Genomic DNA, 26,617 nt, shown 5'->3' with positions numbered 1-26,617 from the left:
CTAGTGTGTTTCCTTTCCATTCTGCACTTATTATTTGAAGCTCAAGTCTTTATTTTCCATGCAAGTCAGTCTTGGCTGCTGCAGTGGTGGCTGGCAGAAACCATCTGTGGGAGTTCAAGTGTAAATAGACGTTCACTGGTACAAATAAACACAGATAGTTATGGTGCCGCTCTGATGAATACTTGGACGGTCACACACCAGCAAGAGCACTTGGAGGTCAGTGTTTGTGCAGATTCATACAATGGATGAGTAATTAAATAAAAAAAAAAAAAGAAAAAGCAGGAGAATGATGATGACCTCCGTCTGCTTTATCTTTGACATGAGGAGTCAGCGCTGCACCAAGCTGAAGGACGGACTACAGGATAAATGTGGCGCGGTGCTGAACTCGGATGTGAGTGTAACCTCAACACACCACTGTCATTAGATCCTCCTGCATTAAAACGATTCAGTCACTGTCAAGCGGTGAACACATCAAGCCTTGCAATACATGAATCAGAGAATTAAGTTTCATGTGTGTTTCTGTAACACACGCTCACTAACGTTCTAGCACACCAACCTTGAGATGCTGCAGCTGTAACACCAGCTCATCAAGTTTGCTTCTTTTCTCCTCAATTTCTGTTTGACGTTTTCGCTTCTCCTGAAGAAGAAAACAGACAAGTGAGTTAGAAACAAGGTCACCGTCCAGTGTCTGAGTGTTAAGGGTCTGAATTTAACCCCTAATGAGCCATTTGTCACAAAGCTCCTAAATGATTTCAAACTCTGTTTTAAACCTTACATTGGTAAAGCAAAGCCTGTCTCACTCTCCTGATGTGAAAATATGACGACATGGCGATCCTCCCAGCAACACAAATACAGGTGAGAAATTGGTTATTTTAACATTTTATAATCCGGCTGAAGAGTGAAAGGTGATCTTTGATCTGCCGAGGGATTTGTTATGTAACACTGCAGTGAATAAAATAGCTTTAATAGTAATTAAATAATCATGAAAAATGGTCAGTTACTCAAACATCTACCATTGCATCATGCTCTACAATATAAGGCAACTGCTGACTGGAAGAAAAATGATCTGTGGCGTCTGCAGGAAGGAAGTGGAGTATTTGTGGGTGCAAAGGTCAGAGTTTATCAGCGGTGATGGCTGCACAAGCTGACTGAGGAAGACCCTCGACAAATCTGCTCCAACTGTAGAGAACAAGTCCCCATTTGTGATGGTTATAAATGACATCTTGGGATTTAAATGGGAGACAACCTCAAAACAAAAATAATAAAAGCAATGTGGTGAAACTGTGGGGGGGCTGCATGGGAACATAAACAAGATGGTTCCCAGCAGGACACTACTGGGGGCTGAACCGCAGAGTTTCACAACTTTGGCATACATCCTGTATACTGCAAATAAATACTCAGGAAAAATGAAAAAAATGAAAAAAGACTAAATTCATCAGGCTGCCAGTATAAATGAGGGAAAGAAATATTGCAATTATCTTTGATGGTAGGCTGAATGTATCTTCCCATGAACACACTATTACATATTATTTGGGGGGTGGAGGGTAGCTATTTCACTTATGGGTGTTTGCAGGGGTTTCAGAATGCATTTCTTTTACATCTGCAGCTGGTAAGAGTAATGAACTTGTAATTTTTTAGGGAACTCAAAGAAAGCAGTGCCACATTAATAGAGAATTTGGAACACATCATTACAAGGATCCACAGGCTGTGAAAACAGCTGCACCTCTCACGCACAGACACTGCAGCCTTGATGGTTTGCTAGCTGAGGGATGGTCACCAGATGTCTGAGGCTAGTCATCTAGACTCTGCATTCAAGAAGCTATAAGTCGGCAATAACACGTCTGAAGTGACAGTCGTATCTGGTCATGATGCTTGCCGCCAGTTCTCTAAAGGAGCGCTTGAAATGTGTTGTAATTCTAGTGATAGTCCTGGCTTCCTACTGTCTGACTCACTTTCACACAGCTCAGCTGCAAGTGTCACACAACTGCACCCCTCTCTTCTTTCTGTGGCGCGTTCGATCACACCCTTGGTCAGTTGGCAGATCGTCTCACTGGAAAACATGGTTTAGGTAACTTGAGAGTGGGTCCCTGCCTGTCCCCACCCCAGCCGTGTTTACAACGTATAGAAAACCGGGTGATTGTGTCAGCTCCTGATCCCGACCTGAACTAACCCTTAAGTTGTTCTTATGGTGTCACTTTTGCAATAAAGCAAGTGGCAAACCCTTGACTCTGCTTCTTGGTTCAGCAAGTGTGATGAACCAAGATGCTGATGGTACACATTCAGCAGCTTGAACCTTAAGACTGGTTGAAAAACAACACTGCTTTAATATTTGGTCGAAAGAACCATCTATAATTCTTTTTGTGAGATCATTTTTTTAATGAAATCATCTGGCTTTGTTGCTTTGGGGACCACATGTTGCCATGATGATTCTGTGAATAAATGGTCAACACTTTCAAACAAACTAAACAACTGCATGTGACACTGGCAATATATTATAGCTGACAAGAGGTTTTGGGATGTGAACCGTGACTGAAGTCAGAGGTGCTGTCTTTAAATGCAAACTTAGCACATTGCTCCCATGTCCTACATGTCAGAGTCATGTGATAGCAGCAGATACCTATCATGTCCATACAGAGAGGAGACACAAGAGCGTGGGAGTCGTCTGTAAATCACTCTCTCTTCACTTAATCTTAATAGGAGAATCAGTTGTTTATGTGGTCTGCTGTATTCAGAGCCGGAGCTGCTAAGTTGCAAACCAGTTGTTGGCGTAACCTTTGCCCCGGCCTGTCTCTGCCTCCCGCTTTGGCTCGTGTGTCATGGAAATCATTTTGAAAATCAGGAGAGCTCATTTAAAGTGTTTGAAGTCTGGGTGACTTAATCGCTGATAGAAACACTAGGATGTAAGGCACAATCAGAATGTTCACTGGGCGCAAAACAGCTGCTGCTAATTTTGGATGGCATGTCATGCCTGCCCCCCTTTCCTCCACCTTCCGACCCACACAAAATGACTTTGCCACTCCCCAGTCCTATAAAGTGCTTCAGTTCATAAAGTGAGCGTCTGGCAGTGACCTAGCCACCTGAGTGTCCTTGCTCTGCAGGGGGCCAAATATGTAGGAGGCAGGGCACTAATTCAGGAAGCCTGTGGAGCTACCAGACAGTTACACAAACACAAATTTATGCTATGACACGTGGCATATTTCTCATGTCAGGAGTAAAAGTTGAAGAACAAGATGAACTTGTCACGGAAGAGGAAGTAAATCCCAACCCAGCGCGCAACCACCAATACTGCTCAAATTGATCTGTTGTCAGAAATGTTTTGCTGAGGAATCTCTTCAGCGGGGTGATTCTTGACAGTGGTAGAGTATAGTAAAAGCCCACGGTGCTTTACGGTGCAGACAATATTAATAGAAGATGGCGGCAAAGTTGGGTGAGTCCGTGTTGATCTGTGTAGATTGCTTGGTGCCTAGCCCTGTGTTGCTGAGCGTAGAATGAGGACAGCCTATTTAGGTGTCTTTAAACCACATCTTATGTGGTCAGGACAGTAGATTCTACAATGGGTGCATCTTTGAGACTCCAAAAATATTTCCCTGCCAATGATACCATTTCCCCCAAATTCCTGCCATTTTTACTGAAGATTTTCATGCAGAAACACTTAAAAACAGTAGCTCAATTTGGTATTACCTCCAGACTCCAGAGCTCATAGTCCAAATTCCTGGTTTCAAATTAAATTTAAATTCTTTGTAGCTGAATCGACCATAAACAAGTTGATTTGCCATGATGCATGTCGACTTCAATGGCTGAAATGTGAAGACCTCCTCCCACCAGATGGCAGTGTTTCTTCCAGACTATTTTAGTAGGCTGTTCGCGGAGAAAGTGATTGACTAAGGACTGAAAGAGGGAAATTTGGGTCTAACAAACACTAAGCACTGACATTCATGAATCATCTTCAACTGCTTGTTCCCCACTTGAGGACAGAGGATGGGCTGCAACCTGCAACCGTCTTCCTTGAAGTTGTAGCACTATCCACTACCCCCCAAATACTCTGCCATACACTACTGTCATACACTATTCCATGAATGTTAATTCAGATCAGCCCACATCCAAGCGAGTTAGAAATGACAAGCTGGCCGAATCCTTTAAAAGCTTTACCAGTCTGTTTAAGACCTGTTCATGCCTGACTGAGGCTGGTGGCAGGGGGACTGACTGTAACACAAAGATTCAGTAAATGGCTCTGGATTATAGTTTCATGCAACCATGACCTGTGACCTGATTTAATTATTATTATCTTAGATGAAAATGATCAATTTAGCGAATATAAAATAAAATTACTGAAAGAATAAAAATGAAGGAGTATGAAAAAAATAAATAAATTAAAAAAGAATAATATTTGTGTGTGAATTTGACACCCACATTTCGTTCTAATTATATATGTGGTTTCAAGTGTTTTGTGTCTTAAACATTTGTTCGTCTGTAAACAGCCCAGAAGGGGCCCAACCCCCACTAGTGTTTACCAACCGTAATGCAGCCCATTATCCTCAACATGCCACAGTCACAAATCTTTGTCCAAGTCTGTCTGTCGTACCCCACTTCTGCTTCACCCCGCCGTGTTTGTTTCCCTCAGCAAGTCCCCACTAAGTGGATCCAGAAGCTTCCTCTAAAATGTCCATTATTACTTCAGTCATCCAAACAGATCATAGTGAACACAGGAGCAGCTGCAAAGTTTTCACTGACTCACATACACGCTGAAAGCATAAAGCGGGAAACCCATAACCCTCACTTAGCATCTAGCCCCATATCTGGACTGTAATTTGAAGTCATGTGAGAGTGAGTGTGAAAGCGTGGACCGCCAAAAGTCCAAAGGCCTGAGGTCACTTTTGTAAACACATCACAGACAGTACAATGAGATCAGTGAAAACACGTTTGGAAAAATCTCGACACTCATTTACAGGACCGTACTCAAACACACACACACGCTGGTATGTATCATTTTTCTGGGTCCCAGCGAGTGGCCTACAAACTGCAGTGATACAATATGTTCACAACACTCCGATTACAAGTCTGGTTTTAATCTCCAATTCATCTGTAATCTAGCCAGTTAGTTACCACAGAGGTTGTTGGCTGCTACCTGAAAGTCAACAGTATCACCCTGTGAGAACCTCTGTCCAGTCAGATATGGTGATCTGTACAGAGACTACCAGATGCTCATCCCCAGAAGAAGATGAATTTATTTTTCAGATCAACGTCATCTACCTTTTAGGCACCCATCCTTACTCACAATCAGGTCAAGGAGGCAGCTATCTAATCACAGAGGGCCAGACTTCCTTCTCCCCAACAATCTCCACCAGCTCTTTTCAAGAGAATGAGCTAAATTCCTCCCACACTGTGGCTGAACTCTCCTCCGGAGTGAGGAGCACCGTTCTCTGCTAGATGTACAAAACTACAAAACACAAACAAACACCAATATATATATATATATATATATATATATATATATATATATATATATATATATATATATATATATATATATATATATATATATATATATGCATATACATACTATACTGTATACTGTGTATATGTATGTATATGTACTGTATATATATGTGTGTGTATGGATCCAGATTTGCTTTTGCTCTCGCTTATGTTACAGTACTTCACACTTCACAACTCATCATTTTACCGCAGGAGGAGGCAGCTCAACCGCAGCCATTAGTCTGATGTTTAATTCATGAGCAGTACTCTTTGCTACATGACAGCTGTCTGACACTGGCAGAGGGTTTAATTAACGTCAATAAAAGCAGACAGAAATACGACGTCTGGTGACTTTCTAATCAAAGTTTTCATCGGATCTCGTTGATGCTTAGACAGTTGGATCAAGCTCTGCTCAAGAATTAAGTAATGTAAGTATCCATTGTTTATGGTGTGACTGTATGACCACATTGACTCCATTTTGTTTCATCACTCTCAGTCAAACAATACGACATTTCATTCATTCATTGCTTTTCTGCTGCTTATTCATGGTATTTCTGGGTTGCAGGGAGGGTCGGAGCTCAACTCTGCAACTTAAGGGTCAAGACAGGACACACCCACCCTGAACCAGTTGCCCTCCCATCACAACATATGATTCAGTAGTTACACTTAACAACAACAACAACAACAACATAATAATAATAATTAAAATTATAAAATGATCTGGCTAGCATTGTGGATGTTTTGAGATTCAGCAAATGGAAGTTTACACAATACACTGCAAACATGGTTTGTTCAATATCTTCCTGTTGTACCATTCTTCACCATGGTTGCTCACACTCTATAAATATTGATGCTACATTCATCCAAATATTCTTTAGTTATTCCCCCAAGCTTCACAAGCAGCGTCTCCTCCAGCCTAAGGGGTTGAGGTGCAGAGTTTGTGCGTAGCAAAGCACAAACCTGTTTGCTCATGCTGCAAAATGTGCGGTGTGAGTTATCGAGACAGAACAGAGTGGTTTGCATCCCTCAAAGTGCTGTGTGAGCTGGTGAGCACTTTTCTTAAAATGAATATGCAATTTGGTTCGTTGACATTACAGAAATTCATATTTCTGGGATGAGAAAATGTAGATAGATTTGTTTCCCACCAGCTCTCTGAGCTTCTGCACGTTTAAATGGTCTTTATTTAGCATTGTTTTTTTCTGATATATAAAGAGAAAATCAACAATGATCTGAGAAAGTGAAATCCTGGCTGATTGAGTCATGAGAAGTTTCCCCTCACTGTCTTCTCCCTGCTTAAGTGGTTTAAGTAAATGAGCTCTGGTACGGCTGCCATGTTTAAACGTGGCCAAAATAGTTTCTCCATATGCTGCCGCTGTTCCCCCACTGGTGTGTGTGGGAGAGTGCAAATGTGTGTGTTCCTGTGCCTGGTTACGTGTGTGTGGTATGCTGTGGTTGTCACTGGCGCCAAATTTAGTCTCAGTCGGTGAACGTGGGTCTAAGTGTTGCTCTGAAGTCCTATCGCCCGAAGAGTTGGTCAGTGATAACGTTATGTACCAAAGCAGACCTCTCAGGGACAGAGAAAATAGCCCCCCAGAGCAGACTTTCCACTGACAGTTTCACCCATTTCCAGCGGTTTTCCGCCAGAAAAAGCCATGGAAGCTGAGACGTAAGACAAACAGCGGCAGCGTGACAGAATGGTGGTGAGCGAGCAGAAGTTAGTTGGTGCTTTACATCCTCAGAATAGAAGCGGGAGGCGATGATGTCATACTGTGGTGCCTGCATCTCTTTTCATTGGATCCATTCACTTTAATTAAAAAGCAGGCAGCACTCTCAGGCGTTGACCGCACTTCTTTATTTATGTTGTGTTTCTGATTCCAATCCTGAAACTTCAAAACAAACTAATGAACTGAAAGTAATTTACTAGCTTACTGAATGTAATTTTGTGTTCTATGGCTGCCATATTATTATCAACACTTCTCTTTAAATATCCAGTGAATAGAGTGGTGTTGTAGCTCCCCAACTTAATCTGACATATATACTGTAGTACTGTGGAAGAGTGTTTCAATGCCTTTTAAAGCACAGAAAATGTCGGAAATATTTTACAAATTTGGATGAGTCATGAACATTTACTAGCCTGATGTTTTTTCCAATGCTGACTTAATAAGAAAAATGATCACTGTACATCACTGATATCGATTTGAATGTGGCTCCTAAACTTGAAAATGTGTTGAATTTCTGTTATTATTAAATAACTGAAGTGGCGTTATAATACTCGCTGTACAGACTTTTAAGTTGCTAATATGCTAAGCAAGCTAAGATTAAAACATTTAAGAGGCTGATACAAAAGCAAAACTGTTAGGAATAAAGTCTTAATGATATTCGCATTATTGGCTTAGAGTTTAAACCAGACAATAACTTGTACAGTAAATACCATTTAAAATAGGCTATTTGCTTTTGTTAGTGATGCAAATGCTATTGTCATTGACTCATCTGTTAATGATGAATATTTCAGTCAGTTCACATATTATATTTTGTTTGCGTCGCAAACTGGTGAGCAAAGACAGTTTTCAAAACAATTCCTTATTTCTGTTATAAATATAAATTTACCTACCAAAATTTCCAACTAAACATCAGTTATTGTCAACAATAACAGTCAACACTTATATGTACAGCTGTACAGTAAAAAGTTTTGACTTGTTTTCTTTTGTGTGACAAATGTGTGTGATTTAGCCTTCAAAACGTATTTGAAAGCCTAGAAAATATTTAAAACTCTTTTATATCGATGTTATATTTACCAGTGCTTCTTGAATTGCTACAGTAAATGTGTCAAACCTGCTGAGCAGATTTGTTTTAAAGTTAAAGCTGTCCTTTCAATTTACAACAAAACGAAAATTCACAACGAAACAAAAATAGTCTAACATTCATTCCATGTCCCCCAATTCCAGCTAAGGTTACTTCAGTTGGTAGACAAAACAAGTTCACCATTTTTTGGGGTTAATCTTTCTAAAAAGAAAAAAAGAAAAAAATAGTGAGCTGCAGTCTGCACGACATGACATAAGTCGGTTCAACACTCTGTCCTTTGACCCTGATCACAGGTGCGCCCACATAGTGTGATCCATCTCAGAGCCTGGCCTGGCATGAATGTATAATGAGGAAATGAAATATGAATGAGATAGTTGACACAGAAAATGAAAGTGTCAGGAAGACCATGAGGAAAATGAAAAAGAGATATGAGGAGGAGGAGAAACTTAAACCTGTCCTAGTGAGACACTTCTCCTGACCAATGACACAGGTTTTACAAAGCACTCAGAGAAATTGAAACACAGTAGACTTACCGCCAAGGCCTGCAGCCTCTCTTTGTGGAGCTGAGCCTCCTCACAAGACATCCTGAGAGGGGGGAGCAGCAGGGGACAGGGAGGGAGGGGGACAAGAGGACAACCTGAGGTGAGAATTTAGGTGGACAGTGTCCCTCAACAGTGGAAGGGAAGGGAAAGAGGAGAGGAAATGGAAGGAAAAGAGGGAAGTCCAGTGGAGGTCCGCGGTCAGTAATCCAGCTACAGTGAGTGGGTGAAGCTGTGAGTGAAGCAAAGATCTCTCATTCACTGGCCATGTGTCTCACACTCTGCCCACTGCTAACATTCTCGCTCTCTTTCACTCTGTCTCTATCACCCACTCTTTCTTCTGGCTCGTGTCTCCCCTCCCATTTGTCCCGTCCCTCCCTCCTCCGGTCTGTTTTAGGCAGGGGCCATGTGTGATTAAACAGCTGGGAGGAGCGGCTGAGAGAGGGAGAGAAGAGGGGGAGTCACAGAGTGGAGAGATGGGAGGGAGAGAAAATGAAAGTGCAGAAGTTAGAGGAAAGCGATGCAACTGTAATTTGTCATTTCGTCGGGGCTGAGAGCTGCAGACGTGAATGTGGGTGAGAAAATCATAATTTCAGGATTTTCTCCAGCTTCCATTAACTTTTGCACCAACACACGTCGTAGCAGCTTATGGACTTAAATCTCTCTTCTGACTTGACAGGTGAAGCCTAAAAAACTGAATGTGCCGGGCCACTGACTTTTGAGAGGAGGCTTTTTTTCTTGATCCTTTGAGTCTCAACAGACAACATCCAAACATTTCTCTGAAGAACAAATTTGCCTATGGCCACCATGAGCTCTTCAGATCACCAAACCGTGAACCCTCCTCTCTACTTTTATCTCTCCAACCACTTGAGGATAAACTTTTATCATAAATGTTAAAACATTGAAGAAGAAATCTTCCTTTTTAAGTGCAGGTGATGATTCAGCAAATGACATCATGAAGTTGCCAATTAGAGAGCAAGCCTTGCTGACATGTTTGTGTGAAGGTTCATGCATGGTCTCTATACTCTACATTTCCATCCCCATAAAAGCAGTTTAAAATCAGCAATCAAGTCAGTTCACTGGGTTTGTTTCCCCTCCACAATGACACATTGTATTCAGTAAAAATCCTCATCAACAAAGGAACTAAAAATAACGTCTCTGTATCTCAGCAACCTTGAGTTGACAAATTTCTTCTGTGCCTGTCATGGGCTTCAAATAAGCTTTCAACAGCGCAGTGGCTAGATGAGAATGGTGTTGTCCACTGAGGACACTGAAGTGAAAATCTATTCTAGCCACTTCAGTGATTCACTCCTGTCTCCAGCACGTGGAGGTGACTGAAGTTTGTGAAATATCTCTCGATGGATGCGGCCATTAATTATTATTATTATTATTTTCATCGCATATTTTTTGGCAAATATTAGTCTACCCCAAGAGTAATACTTGTTTTAACTGCTGATGGCCTAAGATGATGATGACCAGGACCTTGAACCTTTCACCAAATGCTATTGAAATAGGCGCAAGTCTCCATTAGAAATGAGTCATTCAACCCACAAAACACAATGTTGTTTTCGCCTATACTGCATATCAATCAGTGGAGCCATTTCTGTTGCATTTGCTTTACACTCTCGCTCGTCATTTCCGCTTTCATGTTTATGCTTAAATTCCAGAAGTCCTCCCCAACATTCTTCCCTCCATTCCAACAACCTTTTCAGTTGTCCTCCTGCCTTGATTGCATCCCCCACTTTGAATTTTCCAGATGTTTTCTTCCTGTCATCAAACTCCCAGCACGGCCATACTCGACGTCCTGTCTTCCATCCCTTTCCCAAATTCCTTCCCACCTGAATCCAATGCCATTCACCTACACTCGTCGACGACCCTCCTTTCTGTGAATTCCTTCGATCACACTTGTGTCTTCGTCCCTGCCTCCACATCCTTATAAGGAGAAACAGCAGCAGCCGTCCCTGCCAACTCTTTTGGGAATACAGAAGCATGTAACACACACTCATTCAGATTTACACAAAGGCAGACAAAACAGCCACCATGTTACTCAACTGGAAAAAAAAGGTTGGTGAAGAATGACTGCAGCTGCAGTGTTTCTGTCTGGGAAAACTGTACCGTACTACTGTACAGCTGCAGGAAGGGAGGAAGTTATAAAAAGGCAGCTCAGTGCAGCGCTAAACTTAGCAGTCAAATTCTAAGTCATATTTTCATGAAACTGAAAAGATGTTTGAATCATGTAGCCAAACTAATCCATGCAGCTAGTATAGATCCATAATCATGGCATTCTTTCTACAGAATACAATGAAAAGGAGAGAAACAAAACATGTAAGAATCAGAAGAAAATTTATTGCCATGGTCAGTGGGGATAGTGTTTTGGAATAAATAAAATAAAATAAAATAAAATAAAATAAAATAAAATAAAATAAAATAAAATAAAAAAGCTTAAATCAAATAGTTTACAATGTGACTTGGTCAAATACAGCGTGGTGATGAGCAGTTATTATCAGTAAAATGTTCCATAACTGTGATAGCTGAGCTCCTCACCCAATCTTTAGGCAGATTGTAGACAGACTGCAGCGGGGAGTAAGTCTCCCACAAAGTAACGCATGATTACATTGATTTTTTTTTTCTTAAAAACATGAGCAATAATGCACAAAGTAATGTGTTCTAGTCACAGGCCAAATTGCGTGGTGTTGAATGAATTGCTAATATAAACGCACACAGTCTGTCTGCTTGCGCTGAAACATTTACAAGATAATGTTTCCCAAACATGTCATGTGTCATTTATTGTACTCACTAGGCCTGTAAAGCATTGCTTATATTTTAATGTTATGCTACAGTCAATATACAGTAATGACAAAAACTAACACCTCAGAGCACGATTTAGCAGTATGCTAATGTATTAGCAAACACAAATTGCATACTTGTGTTGCATATTGATGTGAAGCATAAAAGAGAGATATTTGTTCACTTTGCAAGAAGATGATAGCAAAGATCATCTGTCAGTTTCAAACTCCTAAAGTTAATCAGTATGTAAGTCTCAGGAGGTTAATGCTAATGATAACAATATGCTTGTTTTGTTCAAGCTCACTTTGTCTCTCTGACTTTGTACTTCATTCCCTATTTCGTAGCCTCTTAAAACCTTGTCACCCACCCCTGAGCGCTGTCTGTCGTCATCTTGTTGGTCACTGTTGGACACAACAGCATCATTGTTCCCCTACATCGCCATGACGACGCAATGACTTCACTGCACAGTAAGCTGAGCGCCGCCTTTTCTACCATTCCAGCCCAGAAGTAATGGCCTCCAGATGTGCAACCAAACGCAGGCACACACACACATGCTCAAAGTTCTCATAACAACACGGCCTGTGTTGACGGTAGGAATAATACATATCCTCTGCATATAAATTTATAACTTTTTTTCCACCTTACAGACTTGTAAAATAAATGGAAATACCACATTCTCCTTCATATAATACACAATGTCTGTAGTAGCATTAACAATAACCAAACTCAACAGTATGCTGGCCATGTCTCTGGCCAACCATATTTTGCAGACATGGGTATATTTAGTGAGACCCATCTGCACCAGAGGTTACCACCTGTTACTTTATGTCGGACGAGCGTTTGAAAAGAGCCACGACAACTTTAAAACCCCAATAAAAACACTAACGGTTCAATGGAGGAGTAAACATGGAAAGCAATTATAGTTGTACACTTTACCTTTGTCAAGCAAAAGCAATACTTGTTTGTGACCTGCTCTTGGCTCTGACAACAATTTAAAAAAGGAAATCTTGATCTTGGAAATCTGGCTCATACTACATTACAATTTCAATTCCCATATTTCACACTCACACGATTATGTTCACACTATTCTCTTAAAGGTCTCCACAGAAAGGCTGAACCAGTTAGAGTGAGGCATGTTTGGGTGGTTCTGGTGAAACTGACATGGCTTGAGCAGTTAGCAGTTTGGAGGTGCCTTCATGAATAATTCAGGATCTGCCACTGTAAAACCCATAGGGACCCAGAGGTAGAGCAGCTCATAGCTAAGACTGAAGGAGAGTTCGATTAGTCAGGCATTCAATCTGGAAACCCATTTTGCTTGTCACGTTCCAACAATTCATTCTGATGTTACAAGTATGTCAATAGAAAGTGGGTGTCTGCCGCCTGGTCTTCCGTCATGCAATTGTAAGTGCTGCTCTGCTTAGGTCAGCACACACCAAAATAGTCATTTTAAGTTGAAGGTCAAAGCGTGAAGTAAATTACTTATCTTCAGTTACTAGCATGGTGAGTAGAAAGATTATCCTTTCACTTTCAGGCCTCTAATGTTGACTGATCCATCAAGGATGAAGCTTGAAGACAGGATGATGTCATCGCTAGCATTTCCCCTGCTGCTATTATCTCATGCTATTGTGACCGGTTGCGTGTGCCTCATCTTTGTGTTTCATCAAAGGTTAAACTATTCCCATAACAGCCTCACCAAACTGCCAACCAGCCATTTCACCACGACTCAAGTTCTTTCCATAAAATGAGGGACAGGATGAGCGATGGTTAGACCATGAAGGAGGATCACTTGCACCATGACAGAAAAATAACTGAGGAGCCAGATCCACTGTGTCTGGTGCTCAAGTTCAAAGGTGTTAACGCTAGCATGTTCCAGAGCACTTTTTAATCTTATTGGTCGCCATTCTAGTGTCGTGTTTGTTGATGTTTTTTACGTAAAGCTGTGTAGCGATATGATCCAACTGATTCTCTTCACTGTTTGACGTGTGGGTGGTAAACAGCACCGGCGACTGGGCTTGCTGCCACAGCGGTGTCGCCACTACAAGACCACAGACTACCTCAGCTTTCTGCTGATTCAGTGGATAATCAGGGCTAGTGCGGGGAAGATGCTGACTAAAATAAGGCCACAGCATCGAGCAGCACAGACGTTGAGGAAAGATGTGACTGAGTGACTAAATCACCACAGCTCTCTGTCTCAACACCGACTGTATGATTAACCTTTCAAGTGCCAGTCACAGCTTCGAACTCACACTCTGCTACAGTACAAGTCCATGACTGTGACAGATATTCCGAGCACTGTCTCCTAGATGGTTTGCTTGAACTCCAAATAAGTTCATTCCACATTACTCATCCACAAATAGCTAATTGAAAACATACAAATGGATGAAAATGTAGTGTGTAGATGTAGCACAGTACTATAAATACAAGAACTCATGCTGAATACAAAATATTTTCAGCCTTTTTCTTTTTCTTTTTTTTTTTTTTTACCAGAAATCTCCACTGTCCTCTGCGTGACACATTTCATCTTCAATTGCTCTTGAAAAAAAGCCATCAGGTTTCACCTTCAAATCTTCATTTACATTGTGTAATTTAATACATGACATCATCACACAATCCACTTGAGAATTACACCGTAGCAATCAGCCTCGCTGAATCCTGCTGGGGACAATCAGCCACACTCCGCTCAGAACTGGACCACATCAGCCACTTGCCAACATTATTGTTTCCCCATTGATTGAATTCTTCCTTTCATGAGTCTTCTGCCCCTGGACGCTCTCAAGCCACATACAAGTAACATCCGACTTACGACCTGTTCGACTTACGTCCACCCGTACTGGCTTACGACCGATTGGTCGGATCCGATCCCGGTCGTAAGTCAGATGTTACTTGTACATACATATTCTGAACATGTCCTCTGCCTGCCTCCCCTGTAACCTCTGTCTCACTCCAACTGGACCTTCAACCAACACTAAACTGACCCCAAAATGACCTCTATCCCCTCTACCAAGGGTCTTGTCATTCTGACCGTTACCCCCAGTTTCAATAAAACCTGTAACATTTCATCAGGTTCTGTGACCCTAACTGCATACATTACCTCGCGAGAGGTTCCTCGTGAGGTGGCTTTCAGCATCCCAGTTACCTGCAGCTTGTGGGTGTAGAAACATTAGTAACACAGGCTGCCCCCAAGCTGGATTGGAAACTTCTTTTTGTAAGAATGAAAGTTGTCAGACAAACATGATCTCCAGTTATGACTATTTTGTGCCGATGTAACCTGTGTTGTGACCTGAGACCACAGATTGAAACCCTGTGATAAGGAAACACAATAACAAATAATGGTGTCCTGTAAAGACCATGCGTGGCAATCTCAATGTAAATCCTTAACCATGGTTCTGTGTACCTGCTTTCACAAATGCTGTGTTCTTCTTCGCAAATCAGAGGTGGAGTTAGGTGTTATTGTTTTCATTGTAGAGAGAGGATAAGCCAGTGATGTCAGCACTTAATAAAGCTTAAGAAATGTATTGAATCATCTCAGGAGAGTCCTAATCCGTATTAGCTCTTTTTTCTCTTTTTTTTTCTAAGGCCACCTGAGGATGTGAGAAAAAAATCTACTTGGGTCATTAGTCTCACTCCTTTGTGTTAATGGAATAAAGTGGCTGGTCATGTGTGGGACATTACGACTTTCTCACAAATGGCTGTTATTCAGTTCGTCCTTGGATGAACCCTGACACTAGGACTACAACTAGACATGGTGCTACTCCTTCTCCTCCAGAATGGATTTGCAGGGCTTGAGATCAAGTTAATAGAGATCTTTTCCACATTTCTCTTCATAGTGTAAGATAATATACAGTAGCTACTTTTTTTGCACTTCCTTATACAACAGCTGGATTGCTTTTAAAGACACTTGCATCACTAACAATATTGATAACTAGGAAGCCTTACATGCCTCTCTGTCATATCATTAAACCCCACCTTCACCAAGAGGTGAAGAGGAGAGTGCAGGCAGGTTGCAATGGATGGAGACCACTGTCAGGGGTGAGCTGTGTCTGAAGAGTAGCCTCTAGAGCAGGGGTGGGCAACGATACGTGTATTTCTTGAGGGGTCACATTACTTACTGTAGCTGTTGTGAGGGGCCATAAAAAAATGTCAAAGAAAGGAAGGAGTCAAAGAATGTAATTTATATAGATAGCAGAAATGAGTAAAGTATGGAAATCATCATACATTAACAGAGGGGCTGCACAATTGGAGATAAAGTTTGGAAGGTCAGACTGGTCAGGCGGTTTTGTGCACGTCTAAAGAGGGCACAGGGAACATGTTCGATGGAGAATGTTAAAAATGGCCGTGCCGGATGTACCATCGACGTTTGGGGATGTGATGAAAGAGGACATGAAAAGGATACGGGTCAAGGTGGAGGAGACCGACTTGCTTCGGCAAACAGGAACAGGAAATGCCGAAAGACAAAGATGAAGAGGAGGCCGAATGTCACCCATTTGAGATTTGATTCATTCCACATTGTTTTTCCACTCAGACTTTTGGATAACTCTTGCCTTTTCTTCCCTACACAGAGTCACTTTTACATCATGAAGTTGTGAAAGTAATCTGTAATACTGCACAGTGTACTAGGTATGCAGTGTAGCAGCCATGCGTGTGTTTTAAACAAAACTGGAGAGTCGAGATGCAACATGTTAACTCAACCCTGATATTGGGCTTTGCTTACTTTTACTGTGTTGCTGGCCAGTTGTGGCTCATTCATTTTTACTGCAGTTAGGAGGCCACAAGTGGCTGGAGGCATACCAAGCAACATGAGGTCGCAATACTCGTAATAGGAAGAGTGTTTTAGTTTGTGCTAAGTTTAACAGAGGCTTTGCTTGATGGATTTACAATATAATGCATAAAGTTCACCGTGACTAACAATGTTTCTGTGAACTGGAATTTCACAGAACTTCAGTCCTACTGTCTCTGATTTTAATTTGCATTTCAATTATGTTTCCTATTTGTAAGCTCTCGTAAAATTTATGAAAATTAAAAGAAATTTGCGAGACATTTTTGATTACATTTTATATAAATCTGTCTGTTTTTGGACGGTGAGAGGAAACCTGAGTGCCCTTAGAAACCCACATAGAACTGGCGACCTTCTGCCATGGTGCCAACAATAAGAACAAAAAACGCCATGTTTCTTAAAGCTCAGGTTTTTATTTGTTATATGCAGTATGTAAAATCACTATGGCAGTAAAAATACTGTGGCAGTAAAATACTGTGCCGAGTGACAGCTTTTCATTATTCAACATTTGCCCAGAAGGGGTCAGACTGGTGTGATAGTTGTGCTGACATGGTGCTTTTCCTGCACTGAAGGGAATAAACTCTCTGCCATCAGGTCTCCATTTATGGACCAGTGGGTTTAATTTTGTTATGATATTTTGTAGTTTTATCAGCAATCAGTGAATACATGAGCCAATTTGTTCCTTTCGGTGATGGAAGTGACTGGTGGGAATCTAGTGGTCTGCATCTAAATTGGGGTGAAGAGTCAAAACCTGCTAAATTACAGACTCCACATGTCAAAGATGGGAGATTAGGTTGCAAATAGTGGGAAACCAGGGATAGAAAGGATGCAGTCGAGCCATAGAGGGTTAAAGTCTGTTGAGCCCGGTGAAGAGACTGAAGAAAAAGAGGAGAGGGAGGAGTACATGGTGTGCCTCGTGTCTCCTTGCTAGTCATGACCGTGCAGCAGCCTCACCATGACGGGGCTTCCGTCACCATGACAACCTCTGTCAGATAGATGGAGTGGAGAGGGAGATGGAGGGATGCGGACATGCTCAGGAGAGAGATTGGTGGAGGGAAGACGAGATAAAATAATGCTACTCACGGTGCTGTGGCCGTGCCATTGCTCTGCAAAGGTGTGTCTGACATGTCTCCCCTGCTCCTCTTCCTTCTTCTCCTCCTCTACTTTTGTGAGTTGTGTCCTCCTCTTCTTGTCCTGCCCCCCTCCCTCCTCTTCCTCTGCCTCCTTCTTCTTCTCCTCCTCGCCGGTGCAGTATGCTCTCGTCACGGTAGAATATGTCAGAGCTGCTCCTGCAGCAGTAGCGAGAGGAGAGGATGCTGCGGGAGCGAGAGAGACAAGGAGGGAGGGAGGGAGGTCACTTGTATTTGTTCAGCGTATCATTCAGGTGATGGAGTGTGTGAGGAAATTAAAGTTGTGGTGAGGAGAATGAGGTGATAGAACTCTACAGTAGAGTTTGATTGAGATGGATGAGTGAAGGATGGCGAAGGAGAGGAAGAGAAGACGTCTGAGTATGAGAAATGAAGCATGATGGAGACTCATTGAAGGGAGTTGCCAAGCTCCATCAACCGCGGAGAGCTACTGCTCCTATCAAAGCTGGTAGTTTAATATTGACAAAAAATAAAAATACATATATACAGATAGAGATAATTTATTTATTTGTTTTGGGTTTAATCTTGATTATTCTTAATTCTTTTTAAAAAGACTGTTTTCAAAATGGCAGTATTTGAGGCATCTTTAATGAAAACTATAGAAACTACAATTATTTTAAATGTCCACACATTAAACAAAGTAAATACAAAAAAATATAGAAACAATTCATAAGGAACATAAGAACAATCACTACTACTAATGTAGAGGACTAAATAAAATCAAATAAATATAATAATAACATAAGAAAAGTCTACAGTCAGCACACTGAGAGAACTGGTTAGAATGCTGACCTATGTACAAAACAATTCTTTGCAATCCTCAACTGACAGAAGATAAAGGAAATGTAAGGTTTGGCAGGAAACATGGAAACAAAAACATCAGAAAGAATGACAAGTCAAAAAAGCAGCAACTTAATATGGAACACTCACAACAGAAATGAATGATCTCCAAGAAGACATCATAAACAGACAAGACTGATCAAACAACCGAATAGCAACCCAAACAAGCACAGCACAAAACAAACTGAAAGAACAAGAAACAACTGGAAAAGACTGAGGCCCACAAAGGAGCCCATGCTACATGATTTGATCAAAAACAGCATACGTGCAATCAAATCAACTCCAAAATTCATACTTTTAGACAAACTGAAGCATGACTGAATTTGTTGAAGATGTGACAATATGAAATATCTAGAACATATGTCTGTATGTATGTATGTACTGCGTGTACTGTACAGTGTGTACATACTGTACATCTTAGTCCTGCATATAGCAATTTGCAAGAGTGGGTGAGTCCCTTGAAATACAGAATAGTTCCATATTTGACATGACAATGAGCCGTCCCTTATTGAACTAATATGGGACGTGACTTGTACCGTATTAGGAGGTGTCATGACCGCACCAGAGCTGCCGGCCACATGTCTGCCAGTGAGTGTGCATCAGTCATTTCTGAATATACCTGACCCAATTTTATTGTCGATAGGTAGAAAAAAACACGAGCGTTTATGCTGCAAACCCTTTATCTAGTTTATCAAGTTTTTCTGGTCAAGTTTAAATTTAATACACATGTAAGAGTGTCGCACACAGAACAGTGTCTTCAAAGCAACCAGTTTTCACTATTTACCAAAGTCACTGAGCATGTTTGTGCAAAGATGGAAGGTTCATGTAGAGTAAGAACAGTGCAACAGTATTCATCTGCGTGCGAGTGATCAAACTTGTTTTAACCAACCCAGTATTTGCGTCTAAAAGATGATTTTTTTTTTCCCATTTTACATTACCTAAATTATAATGGCTCATGATTCGGGTACCATTGAGTACCAAAAGTGGTAAGTTGCATCTTAAGCAGCCACGTAGTTCGCATAATTGTCGGGCCAGCTCGGCAAGGGGCGTTCTTTTTGGCATGAAAGGTGGCTGTCGATGACGAAAGCGAAGGAAATCCCCCGTCCAATTTGCAGCAACGTGATTATTTCAGAGCTCAGACATTATCCGACACTGAGCAGCGTAGGACTCAAATCCTCTTCTCGGATCTTCGACACTTGGAGCTGTCATGTTTGTATCAGACATGCCTGTTCTCACAGCTGGAGTCTCCACAAATATGAAGCTAATCTGCCGCCCAATCCCTCCCGAACAGCTGAGGTCATGACCCTTTAACTGGATTTTTAAAAAGAGTTGGGCTATACAGCTATATTAATTCAATGTAAAGAATAATACAAATAAAATCAACCTGATCTTCAGATGTGCAAAACAAAGCTGTCTAAAAAATTGCCGCTCCCTTGTGGACATAGTCTGTAACTGCAACTCACTTTTAATACGTCTATTTACGGACATTATTAAAACGGTCACTTTTACTGTATTTCTATGCTTGTGTTATATTTCCTACTAAAACAGTGATGGGTATAATAAAGTAGCCAAGCCACATTAAAAAATTCAAATCAAAACCTCAGGTTCTTTAACAAGCAGGTCAATAATGTCGCTTTGACAAACCTTAAATCACTTTCAGAGATTTCCCTTAACGGTTGGTGGAACACTTTCTAATATTTTGTCAAAGTTTAATTCATGATTTCAGTCTGGCGACCTCTGTTTGCAAATGCTAACATGTTAGCATAGCTAACCTGACATTCATGAGCTGGTCAACTGCTTTAGCTTCTCTCAGCGTGTGCCTTATGATGTTATGTATGATGCATATTTACGGTCTATATGGTGTGAGGGAAAAAAAAACAAACATTACCATTATTACAGCACTTTTAAAATCTGTTCAGTTTTTTGACAATCAGAACAATTTACCAGAAATCCTACAAATCTTCTTCTTCCTGTCTTTTCCTCAGTGACACTGTTTCCAAACCATACAACATTGCTGCCCTTACCACAGTTGTGTACACCTTCCCTTTCATCCTCGCCGACACCCTTTTGTCACACATCACACCTGACACTTTTCTCCAATGATTCCACCCTGCCTGCACCTGCTTCTTCACCTCTTTCTCACACCCTCCATTGCCCTGGACAGTTGAGCCGAAGTACTTAAAATCCTACACCTTCTTTACCTCTACATCCTGTAACTTCACCTGTCCACTTGGCTCCCTCTCATTCACACACATGCATTGCATGCATGCAAACCTCCACCTCTCGAGCTTATCTTCCACTTGCTCCCTGCTCTCACCACAGATCACAATGTCATCTGCAAACATCATTGTCCAAGGGGCTTGTTGTCTAACCTCATCTGTCAACCTGTCCATCACCATGGCAAACAAGAAGGGGCTCAGAGCTGAGCCCTGTCGCACGCTTTCTCCAGGTCCACAAAGACACAATGGAGTTTCTTCTGAGCAAGGATCACAGGACTGAATGACTACAGACCGGTGGCACTGACGTCTGTGTTCATGAAGTCCTTTGAGCGCCAGGTTCTATCTCACCTGAAATCTATCACTGCTTTCCTCCTGGACTCAATGCAGTTTGCCTACGGAGCCAACAGATCTGCGGATGATGCAGTAAACCAGGCCCTTTATTTCAATCTGGAGCATCTGGACTCCCCAGGAACCTATGCCAGGATCCTGTTTGTGGACTTCAGCTCTGCTTTCAACACAATTCTCCCAGCTCTGGTTTGCCCATTCCCACTGTAGACTCCTGATTCCTAGGAACCACCATCACCGAGGACCTCAAATGGGAGCCGACCGTCAGGTCCCACAGCAAGAAGGCCCAGCAGAGAATGTTCTTCCGTTTGTTCGTCTTCCCTCTGGCAGGAGGCTACGGTCAATCCAGACCAGAACCTCCCGTCACAGGAACAGCTTCTTCCCTTTCGCTGTGTGATTTATGAATTTGTGATGAGCCTTTGTTATTATATTTTATTTTATTTTATTTTGCTTGCACGTTATTCCAAAGCACTTTCCTAGTTAGTGGGATCCTCACTGACCATGGCAATAAAGCTGATCCTACTTCTGATTGTGATCTGTTGCTTACAAATGCGAACATCTGCCCATTGTCTACTTTCCACTGCACTTTCTCTCAACTTCATCATATGGGTCATCAAGTTTATCCCTCTATAGTTGCCACAACACTGGACATCTCCCTTGTTCTTGAAGATGGGCACCAGCACACTTCTCCTCCATTCATCACGAGTCCTCTCACTCTCAAAGACCCTGTTAAATATTCTAGTCAAAAAGTCTACTGCCACCTCCTCCACAGGTATATCATCAGGGTCCACTGCCACTCCACTCTTCATCCTCTTCAATGCCCTTCTCACTTGAGTCACCCAAAGTCTAGTTCAATCCCTCCCTGAAAGGAACACAAGACTCCTCCTTCAGCTTCCACCACTTTGTCTTCTTCTCTGCATTTGCCCTCGTCACCTTCCTCACCACCATGGTCATCCTGCACACCACCATCCTATGTTGTTTGGCCACACTCTCACCCACTACTACTTTACAATCACTAATCTCCTTCAAGTGACATCCTCTACACAAGTGCTCCTACCTCCACTTCTGGAAGTCACCTGATGCTCATCTCTCTTCTGGAAGAAAGTCTTGACCACAGCCATTTCCATCCTTTTTGCAAAGTCTACTACCAACTGACCTTCAGTGTTCCTATCCTGAACACCAAACTTTCTCATCACTTCCTCATCACCTCTGTTTCCTGCATCAACATGTCCATTGAAGTCTGCCCCAATGGCCAGTCTCTCACCTTTGGGAATACTCATTTAATTCACTCCAGAAGGTCTCCCCCCCCCCCCCCCTGTGAGGCATAAGCACTAACTACATTGAAGATGGCCCCTTCAATTTCTAACTTGAGACTGATCACTCTGTGTGATACTCTTCTCACTATTAGAACATTCCTGACAAACTTCTCCTTCAGGATGACTCCCACTCCATTCTACATTGCCATCTACACCATGTTAAACAGTTTAAACCCTGCTCCTAAGCGTCGAGCCTTGCTCCTCCCGAACACATAGAATATCCACCTTCCTCCTCCCCTCTAGTTCTCCCTCTCTCTATCGGCAAGCCTCCCCCCTCTCCTTGTCTTTGACCTACACTAGTCCAATTTCCATCAGCACCCTGCTGGTTGTCAGCACTGATGGCGGTTGTTGTTAACCCTCAATCGATCTGGTATGAGATTCATTTGTCTGATCTGCATCTTTTCGTATGGCAAGTCAAACGCTGAGGTTTTTCTCAGCTTTACTTGGCTCAGGTTCACATCAACACCCATGGAAATGTGTTTCCTCTCTGCTTATCTTTCCTCTGTTTCTGTCAAATGTGTTGGCCTCGCGCTTATCGCGTCGGCTGGTATGCTAGTTATTTCAAGGCCTCTCTTCTGCTTAATGTTGTGACCTTAAATGGACATCCAATGAGGCCCTCAGCACCTCAATGTGAATCAATAATTCATGATTTGTTACGTTCATCACACCACCATCATCTCAAATTGCACAGTCAAATCAATACTGAAGTACGAAATGAAGTGAATTGACTAGACATGCCCACTTATTAGTCCATTAAATTAGAGTCCATGATGACAATGTAGAAGGAGATGCAGTCTATGTCATTAAAAGGATTTAATTGTGTGTTTTGGGAATTTCTATTTGTAACCCCTACTTGATACCATCAGGTAGAGACATGTTAGTGTGGTGTATGTCCCTTTACATGAATGTTTTCACCAATAAAAAATGGCCCGCAATGTCCTTATTTCTCTTGATGTTTCATTCAAGCGCTTTCTGTGCGTTGTTATTGACAACATTATTATTAACAGTTTGTTTGTTTTTACATCAGACATTAACAATATGACTGATCAACATATCAACATTGGTTATTTCATCCAGTTCCAACTTTATAGTGTATTTAGTCATCTATATTTAGTGCTTTTTTGTGATCAATTACATTTAGAAATAAATAAAAAAACGACAATGATGGCTGCAGTCATTGGTTGCTTTAATTTTGCCATGCTGAAAAAGAAGTGACTTGCACAGAGTGTAACCCAGCACTTGTCACATACAACGTAAATGTGACAAGTGTTGGGTAAATATTTCTGATGCATGATAAAACGGAAATATGACCGGACCTTGCGATCGAGGAGGAACAATTTACTGAGCGCCCAAGAAATTCTGCTGTCAATTACCGTCCAGCAGAGGGCAGTGTCCTCCAAATCAGTACTTGCCATATGTTCCATGCAAACTCTGAACCATTGGTCTCAACAGATGTGCATATCTGAAGGCGGTGTCTAGTGTAGCGCTTGGAAACTCACGTTATCAGGCAAAGAATTGGTTCTGAATGGTTATATGAAAAAGTTTTATGAAAGTACTCACACACATCAAATTTAGTCAGACCACGTTATGAATGTCAAATAGCAACTTTCAGTGAATATTATCTGCCCACTAGTCTGAATCAATAGTCACTACTGTCGGCACAATGAAGCAACTGCTCATTATCAATGCTCTGAATAATTCGGTCCAGAGTGTGGAAAGTTTTAGGTTTTATGTATCGTATATCTGCATGACCAGTCGTGCGACAGAAACTCAAGAGAAACCAACACACATCACAGTGACACTTCTCCTCATCCCAGATGCTGCTTGGATACATAGTTCAACTCTGTCCTGGTCCAAACATTGGGACAAGGACAAGGAAATACCTTGGCGCATCCACGTCACTTCTGGCGACTGAGAGATTTAAAAAAAACATCTGCATGAGGAAAAGGTGACATTCATCATCTCTATATTTATGTAATTCTGTGTGGTCAAAAATATTTGGTGATTTGCACTTCTCACATTTCTAACACCTCCTCTTCTACAGGTCATAACTCAGATGACTGTCAAGTTAGCGGAAACCTGAGATCCAAATCTAGGCATCCAACCAACAGCAGCATTGATACACCCTCTCACACAGATGAGGAAGGTCCTGAGCTTGGGTTGTCATTGGAAAGGAGAGGAGAGGAGAGGAGAAGAGAAGAGAGGAGAAGAGAGGAAAAGAGAGGAGAGGAGAGGAGAGGAGAGGAGAGGAGAGGAGAGGAGAGGAGAGGAGAGGAGAGGAGAGGTGAGGAGAGGAGAGGTGAGAAGAGGGCAGGTGAGGAGAGAGAGGAAAGGAGAGGAGAGGAGAGGAGAGGAGAGGAGAGGAGAGGAGAGGAGAGGAGAGAGAGGAGAGGAGAGGAGAGGAGAGGAGAGAGGAGAGGAGAGGAGAGGAGAGGACAGGAGAGGAGAGGAGAGGAGAGGAGAGGAGAGGAGAAGAGAGGAGAGGACAGGAGAGGAGAGGAGAAGAGAGGAGAGGACAGGACAGGAGAGGAGAGGAGAGAGGAGAGGAGAGGAGAGGAGAGGAGAGGAGAGGAGAGGAGAGGAGAGGAGAGGAGAAGAGAGGAGAGGACAGGAGAGGAGAGGAGAAGAGAGGACAAGAGAGGAGAGGAGAGGAGAGGAGAGGAGAGGAGAGGAGAGAGAGGAGGAGCAGAAGGCAACTATGGACAACATTCTTCATCCTCCCAACCTGGTCTCAAGGCAATTCATTCATATGGTCACAAATATTTAATCTACTGAATCATGCATGGGGTCACAAAAAAAGCCTTTTTTACGTTCTGAGGACCATGAAAAAAATGAATGAAAAATGGGGGTCATCCTTGTGAGAAGCTAAGTCATGGTCCCACTGAACCACCAGAACCCAGCCCCATTTAAATGAACGAACTACTGTATTTTCAGTTTTCGCTACATTAATTGTCCTCACAGTTTGAAACAGATGAGTGAGTCATCCATCTGGGGGATTCTGCTGATGAGGCACCTTTGAGCTCAATTTACTGCAGTGGAGTATAATTTAGACTAAAGATGAGCAGGTCCCTGTGACGCTGCGGTGTTGAAGCAACCTTGTTCTAGCGTCTAGTCCAGCCAGTAAATATGTGAAATAGGGGACTCAGCAGTAAATCCATTTGGCCTGCTGGCTGGACCAGAAATCTTTCATTGTCTGAGAGAATGCGGAGAATCCCTTTCACTGTTTCATTGGGAAACCCCGGGCATTGTGGAGGAGGGGAGAGTCATTTGATGGAGATCCTTCAGTGGTTGGACGGCTGGTGTGGCTGCTCGTGTTTCTGCTTTGGGGAATAAATGTTTATTTTGTCGGTTTCATCCATTAATAATTGCCGTATCCAGGGGTCTGTCGGGGGTAAATATGTGTGCTCTGGAATGTGCCCGTGTGTGTGTTTGTGCAGATGTGGCACGCAAAAGAAGGCCAGGGCCCCAGGGACAAGCGTGGCCGTTTATCCGCCGGGTTACCATGGCGACGAGGAGATGGGAAAGGCTCTGTTGGAATTGCCATTAAAATGGAGAGCAGCACACCACTGACTGTGCACGCAGTTGCGCGCACACACACACAAGCATAGTATACACAACACGGCGGAACAAGGTCTTGTATGTTCGAGAACTGTCACGTTATTCGTGTCTAGCTGTGTGCGTTTGCAAGTGTGTCTGCAAGTGTGAGTGTGCCTCCTTGTGTGTCAGTGTGCATAACAGAAGACAAAGTAGCACGAACCAGCAGGACACTTTAGGAGGAAGAAAAAAAATGAATGGTGTCTGGTCTAGACTAGTGTGTGTGTGTGTGTGTGTGTGTGTGTGTGTGTGTGTGTGTGTGTGTGTGTGTGTGTGTGTGTGTTGTCATGTGATAATTGGCTTATCTATCATTGTGTGAGTCTTTGTCATGAACTAAATTTAGCGTTTGGTTGCATGAGAACTGAAGGTGTTTGGGGGAAAGATAACGTCTCTTCAAGATGTCAGCTCCTTTTAGGGAATGAAGCTATAATTTGTAATGTAATGTGAACACAATTCCCGCTGTACACACACACACACATGAATGGAGCACTTATGAATGCATGATCTGGGCACTCTAATATAGATGTCAGGCTGCTGACAGTCCCCAAGTGTCATTCTACGAGATGTGTCTCCCATGGCTGATTTTTTTCCTTTTAAGAACTACATATTCTTTTATAAAATTATTTTTCTATTGTATAAAATTCTATAAAATAAACAATGGCTGTCTTTTGCTTTATTTTAACAATAATACAAAAAAAAAGTGGTTCAACCTTTAATACCTCACAGGGAATTCCCGGATTTACTAAACCGTCTGACGTGCTGCTTGCGATTTTTGTAA

The 26,617-nt window shown here is 42.1% G+C and overlaps 1 protein-coding gene across 2 annotated transcripts in view; it reads right to left on the bottom strand.

Annotated features, from left to right (window-relative positions):
• LOC128754906 (A-kinase anchor protein 2) overlaps window positions 1-17,693 on the bottom strand; it is a 57,988-nt gene extending 40,295 nt beyond the window's left edge. Inside the window, exons 1-3 of one of the 2 annotated variants that reach the window (XM_053857886.1) lie at window positions 17,461-17,693; window positions 8,811-8,862; window positions 557-637 (exon numbers count right to left, since the gene is read on the bottom strand). In XM_053857886.1, coding sequence (XP_053713861.1) covers window positions 557-637; window positions 8,811-8,862; window positions 17,461-17,504 — 177 coding nt within the window. In that variant the 5' untranslated portion in view covers window positions 17,505-17,693. The remainder of the gene's footprint in view (window positions 1-556; window positions 638-8,810; window positions 8,863-17,460) is intronic. The other variant, XM_053857896.1, reaches the window with a different exon arrangement.
• Between the last annotated feature and the right edge of the window lie 8,924 nt (window positions 17,694-26,617).

The sequence above is a fragment of the Synchiropus splendidus genome, chromosome 1 (genome assembly GCF_027744825.2).
Source record: "Synchiropus splendidus isolate RoL2022-P1 chromosome 1, RoL_Sspl_1.0, whole genome shotgun sequence".
NCBI classification, from domain to species: Eukaryota; Metazoa; Chordata; class Actinopteri; order Syngnathiformes; family Callionymidae; genus Synchiropus; species Synchiropus splendidus.
This window is presented reverse-complemented; position numbering and strand designations above follow the sequence as displayed.